The sequence below is a fragment of the Alnus glutinosa genome, chromosome 7 (genome assembly GCF_958979055.1).
Source record: "Alnus glutinosa chromosome 7, dhAlnGlut1.1, whole genome shotgun sequence".
In the NCBI taxonomy this organism is placed as follows: domain Eukaryota; kingdom Viridiplantae; phylum Streptophyta; class Magnoliopsida; order Fagales; family Betulaceae; genus Alnus; species Alnus glutinosa.
This window is the reverse complement of record NC_084892.1, coordinates 8,635,701-8,655,339: the sequence shown is the minus strand read 5'-3', so window position 1 is coordinate 8,655,339 and position 19,639 is coordinate 8,635,701. Positions and strand designations below refer to the sequence as shown.

Below are 19,639 nucleotides of genomic sequence, written 5' to 3'. Positions count from 1 at the left end.
TTGCAAAAACGATGGTAGTTAGATGGGGGGTTAAATTTAGTTAACCCTTCTTTCTATGTCATATATATTTAGTTCCATACACATTATTTTAACTGAAATTTTCTTTAACAGTACCAAGGGCCGTCTTATTGTCCTCTGCTTTGAACATGTGCAAAATTCAGATAGTGGTTCAATAACATTCTGTTCAAAGGCAGGGTCAGCTTCTCAACGAACTTCACCATTTTGTGAAGTTGTTGGGTATGCCACAGAACAGCTATCAAGCAGCAGTCTCTGCAGCAGCCCAGATGATACTAGCTGTGATGGAGTCAAACTTGAAGAGACTGAAGCATGGCAATTGCGCTTAGCTTATTCAACTACATGGCAGGGAATGGTCCTTGCAATATGTCCTTATCTTGATCGTTACTTCTTGGCATCTGCCGGTAATAGTGTAAGTTGCACAATTCTTTCTTTCTCTCTCTTTCTTTCTTTACTTATGTTATTATAATTATTTTTGCTAACTGTATTTTGGTCTTCAAGCAGCAAAAGCTATATATATATATATATATATATATATATATATATATATATATATATATATATATATGTTTTTATGACTTTACAGTATGCATATGCCCTTTGCTGTTTAAGATGTAGGTCTTCTTATCTCAGTTGGTCTATTTATGTATCCTCTGCTGATTAAGACGTTGGTCTTTTTCTCTCAGTTTTTTGTATGCGGTTTTCCAAGTGACAATCCTCAAAGGATGAAACGGTTTGCTGGAGGAAGGACACGATTTATGATAACATCTTTGACTTCATATTTTACTAGAATTGCTGTTGGTGATTGCCGTGATGGTATCCTTTTCTATTCTTACCATGAGGTAATTAGTAAAGGCAGTTTCTCTCTGTCATTTGTGTTTGACACCAATTAGCCTTATTTCAAAACTAGGATGGGTTCATCTGTTAATTTGTATAAATTTTTCTCTTTTATTTGCTTTTCCTTGCCTATAGTTTTAGCATAATCAACTTTAGGGCTTGTATTCTTGAAATGGTCCTGAACTTGCCTGCTTTGCTTTTTGTGTGTTAGGATTCCAAAAAACTGGAGCATCTGTATTCTGACCCATCACAGAGGTTAGTTGCTGATTGTATCCTTATGGATGTTGACACTGCTGTTGTTTCGGATCGTAAAGGAAGCATTGCGGTTCTGTCATCTTCAGATCGTTTAGAAAGTAAGTTTTAGATTAAGCCATACGTGTTAAAGCTTTGGGTTGTATATCCCCATGTATTCCAGGTAGTTCCTATTAAATGTCCTGTAATCAGCAACTGGCACTCTTCTCTGAAGAATGATTGCATTCAAGGTTGTGAAAATCCAACTTTTGCTTTTGGAAAAGGAGAAGATAATGTTCGACCGTAGAAATCATTAATGAATTGTACCTGATAGATCAATACTTCGGCAGTATAAACTTTCATCGCTAGTTCTCCCCGTTGATCATCTCTGCTCTTTGATAGCTTTCATATAATTCATTTATTAAAAAATAAGTTTAGAATAGTTTTCCATGAGTTTAAAATGGAAGGACATACAGTTCTTATGTCTGTCGCACTTTCATAAACACTTAGTGATGATATTCAGTGCTCTTCTCCTCCACTGTCGTAGCTTTTCATTTAGTGACAATTATAGTAAACAATTTCAAATCAGAGATTGTTTGTGACTTTTATACTCAACTTAAGAGGAAAAATAACCACACCTAATTCATATCCACATAAAATTGCAAAACAGAGATTGTTTGTGACTTTTGACCAAATCAAGAATTTCATTTATAGCGGTATGCTTCATGATAAGTATGATAGTCTACGAACTTTCCCACCACGGCGGTGCGTGTAGGCACGTGGGAAGTTGTTGATTAGTAAAGATGGGTTTTATGAGTTGGTTTTACATTGAAGATAAAGCTTTCAAGCTTTCAGTGGCTAAAAGGGGTTCTATTCTCCATTTGGTGGAAAGAAGTCCTGGATTTTCCCGTGTTGCGTTTTTGGGGAAGTTGTGTGCTGCTTGGCTGAAATACACGATGGAGGCGCTGGTGCGTAATCCAGAGGAAATGGAGTTTATCAAATCATTTAAGGAGGGATCCAAGGCTTTCATTGTTCAGAGAGGCTCCAACAAGTCAGGCCGGTATTTGGAGGTGGCAGTGTATGTAGTGGGTGGTAGCAAAGGTCTCATCGTGATCCCGGAGGCACGTGAAGGGTGGGGCTGGAGTTGTTTTGGCACTGAAGTAAGAAAGATGACTACTTTCTTTGACTTTCCGATTGGCAAGGGAACAACCGTCGTGCTGCAGTGCCAGCCTTCTGGTGGCTCTTCCTCGAAGGGTAAGGAGGCGTCGTTAGGAGGTGGCAATAGGTCTTGTTTGGAGGCGTTGTGAAGGATGGGGAGGACGCACTCACACAGGGTCCGCTGTCTACAGTGCCAAAACGCGCGCCTCACGACTTTGCTCATGTTTGGACCTCTAGACCGCTGGGCAAGGATTTTGGAGCTCAAGGTTTGCCTGTAGCTCTGTCTTTTCCCTCTTTTCGCGCTGCAAACAGTGAGGAGAATAAAAATGATGTGGTGGCCTTAACTCAATTATTTAGTAATTGGAGTAATCAATTGGAGAAACTGAAAGTGGAGGTGGATCAAGCAGTTTCGTTTGTTGAGGGACTTAAGGCGTTTGCGCTAGAGGGCTCTAAGGCCCATGCTGTGCCACAATTTCCAAGAAAGACAAAAGGCAAAACTTGGTCCTAAGGCCCAAGCAGTCCTTATTAAGCCCAATTTCAAGTGGGCTTTGAAGAATAAGGTGTGCGACCCTTTTTTCTTGGGTAAGGACCCGGGTGAACTGGGTTTGAAGAAGAAAGTTAGGGTTGGGGTGGATCTAGGTGCTAATGACCCATCTTCTTTGGGTAAGGGCTTTACGACGACGAGGAGGAGCCTTGCCTAGCCTGGATGCACGCTGGTGGTCTCAACGCAACTCTCTTTAGGGGCTACTGTCGCGGTGAAGTGGCTGCGTTATTCTCTTTCCCCTCTATGGGAGAGAACTTGCCGGTGGACCTTGAGGGCGCAGTGCAGCCCTCTCCGAGGGCATTGTCCTCCCTCACCCTTCCGCTGGTGTCATGGCTGAATCGGTATCTATCCCCACTAGGCTAATCTCTGCAGTGAGTTCGGATGGGTTTGGTTGCTAGCCTGAAAGTCTACCTTGTCTGGTCTCCTCTAAGGAGGTTTCTCCCTCTAACGCCTACTTTGTGCAGACTTGCCCAGAATTGGTTTTGGTTGCCAAGGGGGGTGAAGATCAAAATGTTGTGAAGGGAAAATAAGTTGCTATGTGCCTCCTGGATGGGATGGATTGGGGTTGGGGGGGGGGGGGGGGGGTGTGTGATGGTGGGATTGGGGAGGTACTCTGCTCTCCTACGTGTTCCTATCCCTCTATTGTGTTGGGTAACTCAACTTCCTCAGATTGGGTTTTGCAAAGTGTGCAAAAAATCTACCGAATCGTGGGGATCTCATGTATGGGTCATAAGGAACAATTTATGGCTCTTCTGATAGTTATTGAAGAGTGCCATCATCTTGAGGGTTTGACTTCTCTCTCTAAACTTGGTAATAGAGGTAACATGGAGCTAATAAGATTGGAGTGCTCCATCAATTATGATGCCAAAGGTGAGAGTTCGAGCTGTGGAAAAGGCAAGGATAAAGGGCTATCTGGTTTTTATTTTTTTTATTTTTTATTTTTATGAAGCCTAGATTACTTTCATGGAATGTGGGAGGGTTGAATGAGGGGGAGAAATGTCTGAGGGTGAGGAACTTGCTAAGAGAATGGAAGGTGGATACTGTATGTTTTCAAGAAACTAAGCTTGAAGTCATGTCTCGTGGTGTTGTGCAAATCTTGTCGAGGTGTCATCGTGTGGACTGGTGTTGCTTGGGTTTTGGAGGGGCTTAAGGTATTTTGATTATTCAGGACAAAAGGGTGGTGTAGAATATAGACGAGTGTGTGTGGGGATTCACGTTGCTATCACCTTTAGAAATGTTCAAGATCTTTCCACCTGGGCTTTTGCAAGTGTCTATGGCCCTAATTCTGATAGGAATAGAAGGCTTCTTTGGGATGAGTTGGTTGGTTTGCTTAGTTAGTGGAACTTGCCTTGGTGTGTTGTGGGTGATTTTAATGTTACCCATTTCTCTAGTTAAAGGTCGAGAGAAGCTCGTTTATGCCATGCTATGATGAAGTTCTCTGACTTCATTTTTTATTAGGGCTTGAAGGACCTACCTCTTGTTGGTGAAAATTGATAGATTCCTTGTCTCTTCGGCGGGGGAAGCCCAGTTTCTTGGTGTATCCCATAGGAGACTTCCTAGATTCTATTTAGATCATTTCTCAATCCTTCTTTACTGTGGTGACATTCTACAGGGTAGTAGGTCTTTCAAATTTCAAAACATGTGGTTAAAATCTAAAGGTTTTGTGGACAAGGTGAATCAGTGTTGAGACACTTATCATTGTTTTAGCCAGCAAGCTCAAGGCTTTGAAAAATGATTTAAAGAGATGGAACAAGGTGTTTGGAAATGTAGAAAGGAAGAAGAAAATCCTTCTAGAAGAGTTATGCGTTTTTGATGTCCTTGAAGAAGAAAGGGCATTAGGTGTTGAGGGGAAAATGAAGAAGGTAGAAGTTGCTAGCAAGTTAGCAAAATCTACTCTCATAGAGGAGGTGAGTTGGAGGCAGAAATCTAAGTTTTTGTGGTTAAGAGAGGGTGATAAGTATACTAAGTTTTTTCACACAATGACTAATTCCAACAGTAAGAAGAACTCCATTGTCTCCTTGTTGATTGGCGGTACAATTTGTACCAATTGGGCGGAGTTTTATCAAAGGTTATAAATGGAATAGTTTAGTTGGAGGCCGTTGGTGGATGGCATTTCCTTTGATTCCATTGAGGAGGCCGAGGCTAGTTGGTTAGAGAGAGAGTTTGAGGAAGAAGAGGTGAGGGAGGTTGTGAAAGCTTTGAGTGGTGACCAGACACTAGGCCTTGACAGGTTCTCTATGGAATTTTTCCAAGCTTGCTTGGTTGTTTTAAAAGTAGATATCATGAAGGTTTTTCATAACATCCATACTAGAGGCAAGTTCTAGAGGAGCCTTAATGCTAACATTCATTGCCCTCATTCCAAAGATTCTAGGGGTTGTTGATCCCAAGGATTTTCACCCAATTAGCCTTGTTGGGGGCATTTACAAAATTATTGCTAAAATTATGGCAAAGAGGCTTAAGATGGTGTCGTAGAAGATTACCTCTAAGTCGCAGAATGCATTCTTAAGAGGTAGGCAAATCTTAGATCTTGTTATTATCGCCAATGAATGCCTTAATAGTAGATTAAGATCTGGTGAGCCGGGTGTTATCTACAAAAGGGATCTAGAAAAAGCTTGTGATCATGCTAATTGGGACTTTTTGTTGTATATGTTGAGGATGTGTGGCTTTGGGGGAAATGGTGATCTTAGATGACTCATAGCATTTCTTCGGTGTGTTTCTTGGTTTTGGTGAACGGTACTCCTAGCAAGTTTTTTTAGTAGTTCCTGTGGCTTGAGACAAGGGGACCCTCTGTCCCCCTTGTTGTTTGTCCTTGTGATGGAGGCGTTGGGTAGAATGATTTATGTTTTTGTGGGTGGAGGGTTGTCTGGTTTTTTTGTGGGTAATGATTGTGGGTTTGATTTCTCTCACCTTCTGTTTGATCTTCTGTGGTGCTAATCCAAATCATCCTCGTCATCTGGATTTCTTATTCCTATGCTTTGAAGTTGCTTCAGGCTTGAAGATTAACTTGGCTAAGTCAGAACTGGTTCCTGTGGGAAATATTGATCATGTGGATAGGTTGGTTGGTATTCTAGGTGTTGGGGTTTCCTCTTTGCTTGTGAAGTATCTCAACCTACCATTGGGAGCCTCCTACAAGGACAAGCATATTTGGGACGATATATTGAGAAGATAGAGCATCAATTGGCTAGTTAGAAAATGATGTACTTGTCCAAGGGTAGAGGGTTATCCTTATTAAGAGCATACTATTCAATTTTCTTACGTATTTCTTGTCCATTTTTCATCTCTCTATGCGTGTTGCAAACAGTATTGAGAAGCTCCAGTGGGACTTCTTATGGGTTGGGCTAGGCGAAGAGTTGAAGTATCATCTAGTTAGCTTATCTAAGGTTTGTTCACCGCTCTCTGAGGGAGGGTTGGGAATTTGGAAGTTGCCAGTGTTCAATCGTACTCTCTTAGGTAATTGGCTTGGGTGCTACGTGCATGAGAGAGAGGCTTCGTGGAGAGTGCCGGAGGACTCTAAATTTGGTAGTTTGTGGGATGGGTGTTGTTCTATTAAGCCTTTTGGAGTGTTTGGGGTGGGATTATGGAAGAGTATTAGGAGGGGTTGAGGGAAATTTTCTTGTCACACCAGATTTGAAGTAGGAGATGGCTCCAAGATTAGATTCTGGCATGACAAGTGGCGTGGGAATGTGTCCTTTAAGGAAGCCTTTCCATATTTATTTGGTATTGTCTATGAAAAGGATGCCTCTGTTTCGGCTCACTTGGAATTTTATGGTGGTTCCAATCAATGAAACGTGAGCTTTACTAGCGTGGCTCATGATTGAAAGATAAATGTCTTTGCCTCATTCTTCAGGGTGTTGTATTCAGCTAGAGTGAGACGAGGAAGTGAAGATAAGTTGTGGTGGATCCCCCCCAAAAGAGGGTTGTTAAAGGTTAGATCCTTCTATTGTTCCTTGGTTTGTAGTGAAGGCCGCTTCCCTTGGAAGAATGTTTGGCGAACTATGGCTCCCTTTAGGGTGGTCTTTTTGGCTTGGTCGGCGGCTCTAGGTAAGATTCTTATCATGGATATCCTCAGGCAGCGGCACATCATTGTGATGGACAGATGCTGCATGTGTAAGAGGAATGAAGAGTTCGTAAACTATCTTCATCTTCATTGTGATGTGGCTTATGCCGTTTGAATTGCTTTTTTCAGTCGTTTTGGTTTGTCTTGGATTGTGCCTAGACGTGTGGTCGACCTATATGCTCGGTAAACTATTGGCAGTACGCAGAGTGCTGCTGTGTGGAAGATGATGCCTATGTACCTTTTATGGTGTTTATAGAGGGAAATGAATGATAAAAGTTTTGAGAACTGTGAGAGAACATTGGAGGAAATTATGTCCTTATTCTTCAAAACTTTGTATCTTTGGACAATTGCTTTTGTTTTTCCTTTGACGATTAATTATAGTGTTTTCCTTGTTCTTTTTGCTCATTCTAGTTAGGTAATTTCTCTTGTATATCTTATGTGTACTTAAGGGACCGTATGCTTTTAATGATATATGTCGATTACTTTTCTTTTATCATAAGAAAAGAGGAAAAAAGCCACACCTAATTCATATTCACATGAAGCTTGTGTTGTAATCAAGAGTATTTGCTCTGTGGGTGTGGAATGTTAGTATGGCCATTTTGTTTAACCAAGTAATGGTCTACCCTGAATTATGTGTTGGCCTCTTTATTTTTCTGGTCTTGACTTGCTTATTGATGCAGGACATGTGGTCCCCACTAATAAATAAATAAATAAATACACAATTTTTATTTATTTATTTTATAATCTTTTCCTTTTTAGGATTAGGTTTACTATTACTACTAGGATTAGGTTTACTATTACTACTAGGATTATGTTTACTTTCTCTACAAGTATTTCTCTTCTATAAATAGGCTTGCTTATTATGTAAAACTCAATCCATTGAATTATTATTAAATCAGAGAATTCTCTCTCAAATACTTTGCAGAGTTTTATCTTTATTTTAGTTCACGGGCTTGTTTTAATCTTTTTGGGTAGAAGACGAAAACACTTCATCTTGCAGAATAAAAAATGCTTCTCTTTGATTAGCTACCTTAGTCTTCCGCTTCCTCACTTATCCTATTGTTGCTTTTGTACCGTGGCCTAGAAAGATATGCTAATTTTTTAAACTATTGTTGCTTTGTCCCAGATAATGGAAGTCCAGAATGCAACTTGACTCTTAGCTCTGCTTATTATATGGGTGACATAGCAATGAGCATCAGGAAGGTACTCCCTCGTGCACTTCTTAAGGAAAAGAGTTATCATGTGATCTATATATTTGTGGTATCTATGTCGATACATATTGCATATGCTTTTGTTTTATGTAATATGACATTTTTGCTTGATAATTCAATTTTTGTTTCTATATCTAGATGATATTATGCTAATTAGAGTTTTTGGAGAAGTTCTTGGTGCAATTCACTTTTTACAGAGACAAGGGGATTATAATTGTTTGGGAAAAGTCTACAAACCCACTCAATTGATAATTTTTGGTAGTTTGGGGGGAGGGGGGGGGACATTGTCCCAATTGAAAACTGCCTATTTTTCGCTATTTGTTTGTAACTGATGTAGGATGGAGTTTACTAATATTTTCGGTGAAAACGAAAATAGAAAAATGTCAAAAATAATATTGGAGCATCGCCGGTTTAATTAGAAATTTCCATGTTCTTAGACAATGGAAGTACAAAAGGAAATACTTGATCGTCAAGTCAGGATTTTATTTTATTTTCTTATTTACAATTAAGACTTAATTTCATTTACTTACTATGACTAGATTTGCTTTATTTATTTCTTTTCCTTACTGGGATTAGATTTACTATTACTACTAGGATTAGGTTTACTATTGCCACTTGGAATAGGTTTAGTATTACCACTAGGATTAGGTTTACTTTCTATACAAATATTTCTCTTCTATAAATAGGCTTGCTTATTATGTAAAACTCAATCCATTGAATTATTATCAAATTGGAGAATTTTCTCTCAAATACTCTGTGGAGTTTTATATTTTTTTTAGCCTGCTGGCTTGTTTTTATTTATTTTTGGGTAGAAGACGAAGACGCTTCTCCTTGCAGAATAAAAAACGTTGGGCTTTGTTTAGTTACCTTAGTCTTCCACTACGTCAATTGGTATCAAAGCAAGCTTTATCTTGGTCATGACCAATCAACGCAACGGTGAGGACCTTCTTCAACAATGCTGCTTGTTGGGGAGGGGCTCTTTTGAGAGCCAAATTCATGGGGTATCCAAACTAGCGTTATTTGGATTCGATGGCCAACTTAACTACAGTAACAACTTCTATAACGACGTCTGTTTTGAGAGAGAGGTGGTTTTAGGAGCCGACTACCAGCTATACGTCAAACGATCAAAGGCACGATTACAATTGGCACTATATCAAGAGCAATTGCAAGTGATACATGAACTCTTGGACGATCTCATGTGAGTGGTGAGCAAACCCATTTAGTCTCACCGTATCTCGAAGGCTGAATTCCTAGAGTTGAAGCAAGAGACGCAACAAGTGTTTCGCAACATAATGACGCTATCATTGGATTGACGGGGAGACCTTTTGTAGACAGGTTCCTTGACAATGATGTAAGTTGCGTTCGACCTGTTTGTAACCATGTTTATGAATCTCCGAATAGAAAACCCATATATGAAGAGAATATTAGTTACAATGAAAAAGTGGAGTTGCCGTCAGAGAGACAATATGTGCAGCCACAATCATTAGTTCCAACTGCTGTACCAGTGGAAGAATATCCATGCAATCAAAGAAAAAATATTTGGAGGAATTTTTATGGAAGGAGAAGAAAAAGAAAAGTCGTGTCTTAGTGCTATCTACGTAAATTTCTCCAAGTATCTTTCTCTGGAAGAGTCGCGCGTCACATATCGCAAAAAAACCTCGGGGACGAGTTTTTTTCAAGTAGGGGTGTTTGATGTAGGACGGAATTTACTAATATTTTCGGTGAAAACGAAAATAGATAAAATGTCAAAAATAATATTGGAGCAACGCCATTTAATTAGAAATTCACTTATTCTCAGACAATGGAAGTACAAAAAGAAAGACTTGATTGTCAAGTCAAGATTTTATTTTATTTTATTTTCTTATTTACAATTAAGGCTTTATTTCTTTTAATTACTGGGACTAAATTTGCTTTGTTTATTTATTTTCCTTATTGAATTAGATTTACTATTACAACTAGGATTAAGTTTATTGTTGCTACTAGGAATAGGTTTACTATTACTACTAGGATTAGATTTGTTATTACCGTGCACAACGATGATGAATAATAAGAAATCGAAAAGAAAGAAAGCAAGAGAAAAACAAGACAAGATTTATGTTTGGCAATTTGCTTATGTTTACATGAGTGCGGCTATATTTAATAATATGATTTACGGTTAAAGCATAACATATTTATACTAAAACCCTAATGTACGGACAGATATGAAAAACTCCAAAATACCTTGCACCCCTACAACCTAATCATCCCTAGGCGACATAAACTTAATTACACCAAACTGGCCATTTTATTAATACTCTCATATTACTCTTTATTCCCAAGAGAATATGAGCCATTTGTTCCTACAAGATTTACTTTCTCTACAACTATTTCTCTTCTATAAATAGGCTTGCTTATTATGTAAAACTCAATCCATTGAATTATTATCAAATCAAAAAATTCTCTCTCAAATACTGTGCGGAGTTTTATATTTCTTTTAGCCTACAAGCTTGTTTATATTTTTTTTGGGTAGAAGACGAAGATGCTTCTCCTTACAGAATCAAAGACTCTGTTCTTTAATTAGTTACCTTAGTCTTCCGCTACATCAGTAATTCTGAAAATGAATCGTAAAACATTTTTCCACAGTTGGCTCGTAAGGAAAATTACCAAATATTTCTTATTTTTTCATATAATCGTATTAACCTATAGATATCAACTTGTGTTCACAACATAAAATATTAATATAAGACACTAAAAAATCAACCTAAAATTTATTTTTAATTAAGGGTTAAACACCTTATTAGTACCTGTGGTTTGGAAACTTTATTTTTTGTCCCTCTGTGCTTTCATTCGTATCACATATGGTACCTGTGGTTTGGGAAAAGACCGAATTGGTACTTCCATTAGTTTTTTCATAAAAAAACTAACGGTTGGACACGTGTAAACTCATTAGAGTAGACACGTGTCAAACCGGCCATGGGGTGGCTCTCTTCTTTTTCTTTTTCTTTTTTTCAATTTTTTTTTTTGAGTTTTTAATATATATATATATTTTTTAAGTTTTATTATTTTCAATTTTTTATTATTTTTTAAAGTTTCTTATTTTTGTTTTTTAATTTTTTTACATTATGACAAGTGTTTACTTTCAGGAGTTGACACATGTCCAACCGTTAGTTTTTGGATGGAAAAACTAACATCCAAAAACTAATGAAGGTTCCAATTTGATTTTTTCCCAAATCACAAGGATCATCTGTGATGTGAATGGAAGCACATAGGATAAAAAATAAAGTTTTCAAACTATAGGTACCAATAAGTTTAACCTTTTAAGTTAAAATATACTCATATTGACTAATGATAACCAATAAAAATAAATAAATGTATAGAGGTGGGCCTCCCCAGCTCGAGAGAGCCTAACCCACCTAAAGGTTGGTGTGATATGAAACACACGTTTCACTTGCTGGAGAGGAGAGAATTGATTTCCTTTATCCGCCGGACGAGCTTTCACCTTTGGAGTTGGGCTTTACTTTGGTGAAAGTAGGTTGGGCCTTCTCTAAATGCTTCAGCTTGATTCAAATAATTAAGCCCTTCTAGCCCAAAAGAGATCAAGGCCTCTTCCACTAACATGAGAGCCCAATCCACTTCCCCTTTTAATTTCTTTACCTAACTTCTCTATTTTCAAAGGTTCCCACCGAAATCCTCCACGTCATCCCCTTGTACGATCTTGTCTCCTTCTGTGGCATGAAAGCTGGGAGTGGACATGCTTGCAATCCTGCCTCGAGCAACCTCCTTCTGACCTCGAGGTATGAAGGCAACAGTCCTAATGTGGGCCGATGTACGAGGAGCTCGCTCCACCATCGCATCAGGTGCCAAAGGGCACCCCTGCTACTGCCTTGCCGTACCTACCACCTCTGCGAAGGTCCTTCCACCACCCTTCATCATCTCCTTACCCATTGAAACCAAGGAAGAGACACCAATGGCAGTTAACTTCGAACCACCTGTAGGCTGGTGTGAGGGCAAAATTCTGCTCTCTTTGCCAATAGGGAGACTGAAGAAAGATGCCACCTTTCTCATTTCAGCAAATAAGCTGCTCCATCCCCTCCCTTGTCTCCCCTTCAGAATTTCAATAAGGCCTCTCCAACTACCACTCCCAAACTCCACCACCTCCAGAAACCGGCCTAACCTATTAGAGCATCTCTGAGGAATGAACGCGTTGTTTCCATCCCATGACAATATGAAGAACTCGGTCACCTCTATCCTTCAAACCAACTCCTCCACCAAGGTCGACAGCCAAACAACACACAACTTACAGAACAATATTGCTCGGTAAACCCCACAGCTCAGCTCCTTTCAACTGATGAACTGAACACCCCTCTACTACCGAGAGCTCAAAGGCTTTAGCCTCAACATAAAACCAGCTCAAGAAACCCATTGTAGACAACCAAAACCAAAGGCTCCAACCGCGCCAACATCTGAAAGCGCACAGACAATAAAATATTGACACATGCCGATGAGAGGGAGAGAAGAGTGGAACGGAAAAAATGTGTATATAGGATTTCCTATGTATATATTTTTAATGTTTAGGTTTGGATTGAACTATTCCTTTTGGTGGTGTGTAGGTAGACTTGTCGATGAATAAGTGCTTCTAGTGTTTATAATTTGATTAAGAAAAAGCTAGAGCACTTTTTTCTTTTTCTTTTTCTTTTTTTTTCTTTTTTTTTTTTTCGAATTTTAAATTTGAATGCAGGATTTAGGAGTTTTAACTATTATTTATTTTTTTATTTTTTTAAAAAAGGGGTTATGCTTGTTCTAACCCTACCATCCACCCTTGTCATCATAATATAAAGGGATACTTTTGAGCTGATCTGTAACAGATATTTGTCAATTCAATTAAGCCATTTTAATCCAAAGGGCACAAAATACCAATATAGAGAGAAAGGTTGCAATCAAATTGATAATATCTTGAGCTCATATATATTCTCTCTTCTTGATATGTATTATTGATATCCAACATGCTATTTTATTCTTTCTATAGCAGATCTAATGGTATCTTTAAGACATAAGTTTATAGAAGTTATTTCCTTTGCATTCCATTTTTGGTAGTTCCCCTTATATGATTTTGTTAATTTTGTTGTTATAGGGGTCATATTTATATAAACTTCCAACTGATGACGTGCTGAATGGTATTGACTTGTCACACAACACTATCATCGCCGGTACACTATTAGGAAGCATTATAATCTTTATTCCCATATCAAGGTATGATTTTCTCGGCAAATCTAGTTTCTTTTTTTCTTTCTATAGTATATGGATATTGGGGGCTTGTTAATGGTGGCGGCATGCCGGCCATCAAGATTTCTTTTTCTTGTTTAAATGATATTGAATTAATACAAATGCAGATAAACACTAAGGAATACCATGCATCATACCAACAGAGAATTGGATCCAACAATAATAAAGCTAGGCCTTTGGAGGACCCCTTGCAATCTCTTTTGATAGAAAACTCCATTAACAATATAAACTTTTTCCCTTTATGTGACCTTTTTTTTTTGGAAGAGCTGATCCTTAAAGATTTGGACATATTTTATTTTATCAAAGAAGACAACAGAGCGACTGTAGTTTTCATTAGGCCTATTCCATGGCTGACAACAATTTGGGGTTTGACTCGTCATCAAGCTTCAGTGAGTTATCGTCCATCCCTTAGTCATGCCATTGCAAACAATTAAGAGATCGATCTTGTCCATAGTTGCTATTCTCTCTCCTTGCCTGGCCATATCAACTACTGAAGGAAACATTTTGAATCCTACTTGGGTAGAATTTTTAGTTATTAAGAGATACAATTTCACTGGGTGGCACTACATGGGGTAGCATTTTTCAGAAACTTATTAACTACTCACGAAATTTATCATCCAATGGTCATTAGGTGTTTGCTCTTCGACCCTAGGCTCTATCAAAATATTTGAAGATCCCTATTATCTGTTGCAAATTTGTGATATAGTACTTTTCAGTTACAGCGCAAGAGAAAAAGAAGAAAGCAGTGCAGACTTGCATATGATCCTAATTCTTATAACCTATAATTCTTAGAGAGTTACATTAAGGAGCGTGGTTAACATTTTGATACTGCACATTATTGCCTTTTGTGTTTGATAGTGAAGTCTGGCTTCAAATATTATCTTTTCAAATGACATGTTTATGTAGGGAAGAACATGAGCTCTTAGAAGCAGTCCAAGCTAGACTTGTGGTTTATTCATTGACTGCTCCAGTTCTAGGAAATGATCATAATGACTTCCGTAGCCGTGAAAACCCGGTAAGAAAAGTTGAAACTAATTTTAATGTTACCTCTGGGAAGCACCGATTGTTTTTGTGACTGGAAACCAGCACAATGCAAAAAATATCTACTTTTTTAGTTTTTCTTGTGGGAACTTATATTTTCCATGTGGATCTTAATGGATGTGCTACTACTTGTACATATACTTGGCAAGAAAGGATTGAAATCCGACGACAGAATGGTCCTATGAGATTGAATGATCTCAGAACCATCTGGTTGTACCTTATCAGTTTGGGGCCACATTTTTTTCTTCTTTCAATAAGTGGATGTGGAATCTTTGAATATCATTTCCCTTGCATCCTTTTTCTCCTCCTCCTCCTCCTTTCCCCCTTTGACTTTTGCATAGATTTTCTGGTCATTCATGTATTGTCAAATTTATGCGTGATTCCCAATTATTGTTCCTTCCATGCCACACCCAGTTGTTGAGGCTTAGCTTCTTGTTAGCTTTTCGTAAGGTATAAATGGTAATCTAACCTTGAAGAGATTTGAATGAGTCTGGAGTATTGTAGTAAACGAGCATTACTAGGCAACTAGCTGGCTTAATGTCATTGTTCTTCTATTAATGTTGTTGTTTTTTATTGTACTTTTTCTAATTGACTGACAGGTTGGGGTACCTAAAATACTCGATGGTGACATGCTGACTCAGTTCTTGGAGCTTACAAGTTTGCAGCAAGAGGACATATTGTCGTTACCTCTTGGTTTATTGGATACTGTAAAATCAACCTCCAAACCACATTTATCTTCAGCTATCCCTGTAAATCAGGTGGTGCAACTCCTTGAACGAGTTCATTATGCATTGAACTAAATGCATCTTCTCTTCTTCTCTCCAATCGTTAATCATGAGATGGATTTTCATTTGCAATACCAAATGTTTATGGCGGTATCTTCACTTGCCCTCTTTTTGCCTGGGCAGTGGAATTTCCTACTCTAGGCCCTAAAAGACTCTTAGATATATATTATGAAGTGACAACTGGTAATAGGGAAATCATTACCGACTCAAAAAATTCTCCATCTTTTTTTTTTTTTTTTTTGGGGGGGGGGGGGGGGGTGGGGTGGGGGGTGGGGGTCCATCTAAACGGTGGAGCAACAGCTGTACAGGAAATAAATATGTGAAATATGGGTTAGGCTTCCTTGCTGCATTTATGTAATTTAATATCTTGTCTTGTGTAATCTTGTATTACTCATAATCTATACTATATGAGGGACCGAATTGGAAGAATTGATTGTATATTATGCGTTTCGAGTGGAGCTTTCTTTTGGGATGGTAGTCAATATTCTTGTATATATATTTGTTGCTACTGGCAATCGTGTTTGTTTTCCTTTCAGTGGCTTGGATGCTTCATCGTTGCTAACTTTGAAGACCGTAGTGAGAGCAAGCTTTAGAGCTTTATGTAAAGACAGTGTGGAAGCTTCCAAAGTGAGTTTTTCGCAAGCTGCTTTTTACAATAATTGAGAATTGCATAAGATACTATAGTCATTAATATTGCTCTCTTTCCATAAATTATTGATTTGTAAACCTAGCTTAGTTGCTCACCCTCAACAACTCGTCACGGCATCTACATTACATGGGCAAAGCATTTCTAAGACTAGGAGGACTGAGATTCTGTGTTTCAAGCTTTCGTCATTTCAGATTTTTAAGTTTTAGAAGCTTTTAGGTTATGACGTTTTCACTCACTCTTCCAAGAAGGAAGATGCTTTTGACAAAACACTCCGTTTCATTAACTTTTTTAACAAAACATGTTGGTGCGCTGTTGCGATTGTTAAAAGTGATGTTGCGTTGGCGTTATTTAAAAGTTGTGTTTAGTTTTATTTTCCTAGTAAACATTGTGTTTAGCCGTTATGACTTGGGAGTTGGGAACCTATCTAGAACTTGCGAGTTGCAATTTGGGAAACTAAAAATTTATATGGTCGTACGTCACACACCAATACTTTATATATATATATAGCCATGACAAAATAACTTGTAAGTTACATTTATATATTTTAAATAACAAATCAAATTTGTTGAATTGTTTGTTTTTTTTGTTAGTTATATTTTTGAATATTTTTAATCAATGTGTTCAACTTTAGTTTTTAATCTTGCCCTCCTAAAACCAAAATTCTGGCTCTGCCACCTACGCACCTCCTCTATCATCAGCCGTCACTCAACAATCGACCAGTCCCCTCACTCATGTGTACCCCAAACACCGTTGTGGCATGCGTGGGCTGCACACGAAGCCGTTACTCTTGATCTCTTGCAGCAGATCTCTGCCATCACATTATTTTTCACTACTCTTTTAGAACCCTTTTGGTTCATTAGAAATTTCATATCTAGATTTGGACCTCAAAAATATCAAATCTTAGTAGTTCTTTGCTCCACTGTCGTAGATGGTGTTTATTTTGTTACTATACAACTACCTCTTTGTTTCCTCAACTCCCTCATAAGTTGATCAGGCGTTAAGTTAAAATAAGCTTTCTTTGTTGATACCCACAATGACCACCATGGTCCGCTACAACCAGTTTTGTTAGCAGCATTCTTAATTGCTTTCTTCCCCTTTGAGAATTCCCTTTGGAGCAATGGTAGAATCGCAGTCAAGATTGAGTTTTCTTTTTAGTCTTTGTATTTTGTATTTAATCTTTTATTTTCTATTTTTGTAACTGTTTATTTCTACTTGTTCTTACTCATCTATAAAAGGAGATAAACAAAAATAAAAATGTTACAATCACTATGCCTTGCGATGTTATGGGTTAAAATCCTTATCTTATTGTTTATAGGTGTCTGTCCAAAATTTCGTTCCACACGTGCCTGGCTCCTAGAGAAGTGGCATTACTGTATAATTTATTTACATTGCAGTTTGGGGGCACCAAGTGCCATATATTAACCAAAGTTGTTCATAAGCCACTCGAACTCGATTCATATAAACTTGACTAGAGTTTCAACCAAAATTTAGGATCCTTTATCAAATAAATTGAATTTGCATAAACTCGGCTTGACTCATATAAACTCGTATGACTTTTTCTTTTTTAACTTTTTAATGAAAACATTTGAAGTATTTAAAAAGAAAAAAGAAGAAGGGAATTCTCTTTTAATATGATAGATATAACTAGACAGAAATTAGCTACAAACCAATCTAATAAAATGACACGTGTCCCTTAGCATGTGAGAAATATATTTTTTTAATAGCATATGCTTCTTACATATATTTTTTTAATAACATTAATAAGAAAGCATATGCTTCTCATATGCTTTAAGAATAAATGTCATTTATTAGACTGGTTTGTAGGTAATTTCTACAAACTAATTTGTACCTAATTTTTGTCTGATATAACTTGAATTATTGTGATTATAAGACTTGATAGAGATATATGTGTTCGTTAGTACATGTGTTTGTGTGTGTATGTGTATATGTGTGGGCGGTGCGCGTATAATTAATGCATATATGTACTATAAAACATTCATATAGGCTCAAGACTTGAGTGTTTAAGATTCGAGTTAATTTATCTAATTAACTCAAATAATATAATTTTAACAATAATTAATTAAATAATGATTAGTATAAAAAATGAATAAATTAATTAAGCAGCTTGTGAACAAAAGGGGAAGGATATGAACCAAACAACTAAGTTAGATCGGAAAAGGGCAAAGCAAAAAAAAAAAAAAAAAAAAAAAAAAAAAAAAAAAAAAAAAAACCAATATCCTGGACATAAAATCAAATGAAGGTTACTAACCGATTAAATAGTACTAGCACCAGTTTCTTTTAAACTTTTTCTCAATATCACTTTTTGCTTCTTCCTTTAAATGTAGTTTACAATAGTTTTTCTTATTATTTTCCTATAGCATTTAATTATTCTTTAAATTAAATATTAGGAGAAAGAGAGATAAATGAAAAATCATTTAAATATTATTTCAAATAAATGTTAAAAGAATGAGAGAAGAAATAATTTTTTTTTATATTAAAATAATGTTAAGAAAATTACTTTTGCTTCCTTAAATTTAGGTTATAACTTTTGATTCCTTTGATATTTTTTTAGTTTATGGACAATAAAAAAAATCTGATTTAAGAAATTTTTTAGAAATTTTTTCTATATTTTGAGAAGGATATAAGATTTAGAAAAACTGTTAACGAGAAAGATAAAATAATAATAAAAAAAAGCGTCCGCATAAATTTTTTTTCTTTTATAACTCTGGTCACTATTATTCCTTTTTTAGTATCTGAAAGACCATCTGTCCGGAAGGAACAAATAGTCCAATATTCTAGTGGATATTGTTTTTTTTGGACAAAGCTTTCTTTGGCATGGGTCGAAAGAAATCTTTTTAATCTATTTTACTAAATTGTCGTATGTTTTTAAAACACGTGATTCTTATGTGCATTTTTAGATCCGTATTATTAAAAATACATGTAAAACAACATGCTCTATAATAATAATAAAAAAGAAATGTCAATTTAATAGACCAAATTTGAGGAATTTTATTTTCATGAAGTTTGAAAAAAATTTATTTCCCTATTAATTATTATTATTATTATTTAGGCTATTGTTGTGGATAGTGACAAGTAGTTGGTTCATGGAACCAAATACGCAGTCCAATTTTTATTTTGTCAAGTAGGTATCTTTTTTTTTTTTTTTTTGACATATCCACACAAGAGAGTGAAGGAAGGATTCGAACTAGTGACTTTCGCTTCATGAGGCGTGATCCTCACATTGAGTTACCCTTTGGGGACTTTAGGTAGGTCTCATAGGTGGTATTTCAATCTGGACGGCCAAGATTGATCAGTTTTGATCTCATCTAATGGCTGGAATTCAGCTTGGGGAACAAGAAAGATCAAAGGCTGGGATTGAACTCCTTATAAACAGATTTGGACGGCCCATATCAACCCTTTTTTTATCTTATCTAATGGCTGGAATTGGCTTGGGGAGCAAGAATGATCAATGGCTGTGAATCCAGACGTGGGCAGCAAGAAGAATCAAAGGGTGGAATTTATACTTGGGCAGCAAGCTTGAAAAAAATATCAACAAAGGGAAGAAAGAAAAAGCCACGTGTGATGAGGTGCTTTACTTGAATCATTTGGACTGGGTTGACGGGCTGATGTAGATATGGACTGGGCTGGGCTCTTAAGGAATAGAAATGTGCCCACAAATATTATATATCAATTTTCGTCCATAATAGAGGTCGTATTTTTTACGAGTGTTTTCGTATCCTTAATGAAATCCAAAAATTATAAAATTTTGAGGGTAGCTAGAGAACTTTGAGACGAGCATTTTAGTTTTTGAATCGATCAAAACGAAGTTTGTTTGACCCTATTTCCGTT

The 19,639-nt window shown here is 37.0% G+C and overlaps 1 protein-coding gene across 1 annotated transcript in view; it reads left to right on the top strand.

Moving 5' to 3' along the window:
- The window catches only part of LOC133872546 (uncharacterized), a 29,445-nt gene extending 14,205 nt beyond the window's left edge, over positions 1–15,240 (top strand). The window contains exons 9-15 of the mRNA XM_062310100.1: positions 112–427; positions 702–857; positions 1,064–1,205; positions 7,969–8,045; positions 13,164–13,282; positions 14,222–14,330; positions 14,956–15,240. Of these exons, the coding sequence (XP_062166084.1) occupies positions 112–427; positions 702–857; positions 1,064–1,205; positions 7,969–8,045; positions 13,164–13,282; positions 14,222–14,330; positions 14,956–15,156 (1,120 nt within the window). The 3' untranslated portion in view covers positions 15,157–15,240. The remainder of the gene's footprint in view (positions 1–111; positions 428–701; positions 858–1,063; positions 1,206–7,968; positions 8,046–13,163; positions 13,283–14,221; positions 14,331–14,955) is intronic.
- The last annotated feature ends 4,399 nt before the right edge of the window (positions 15,241–19,639 follow it).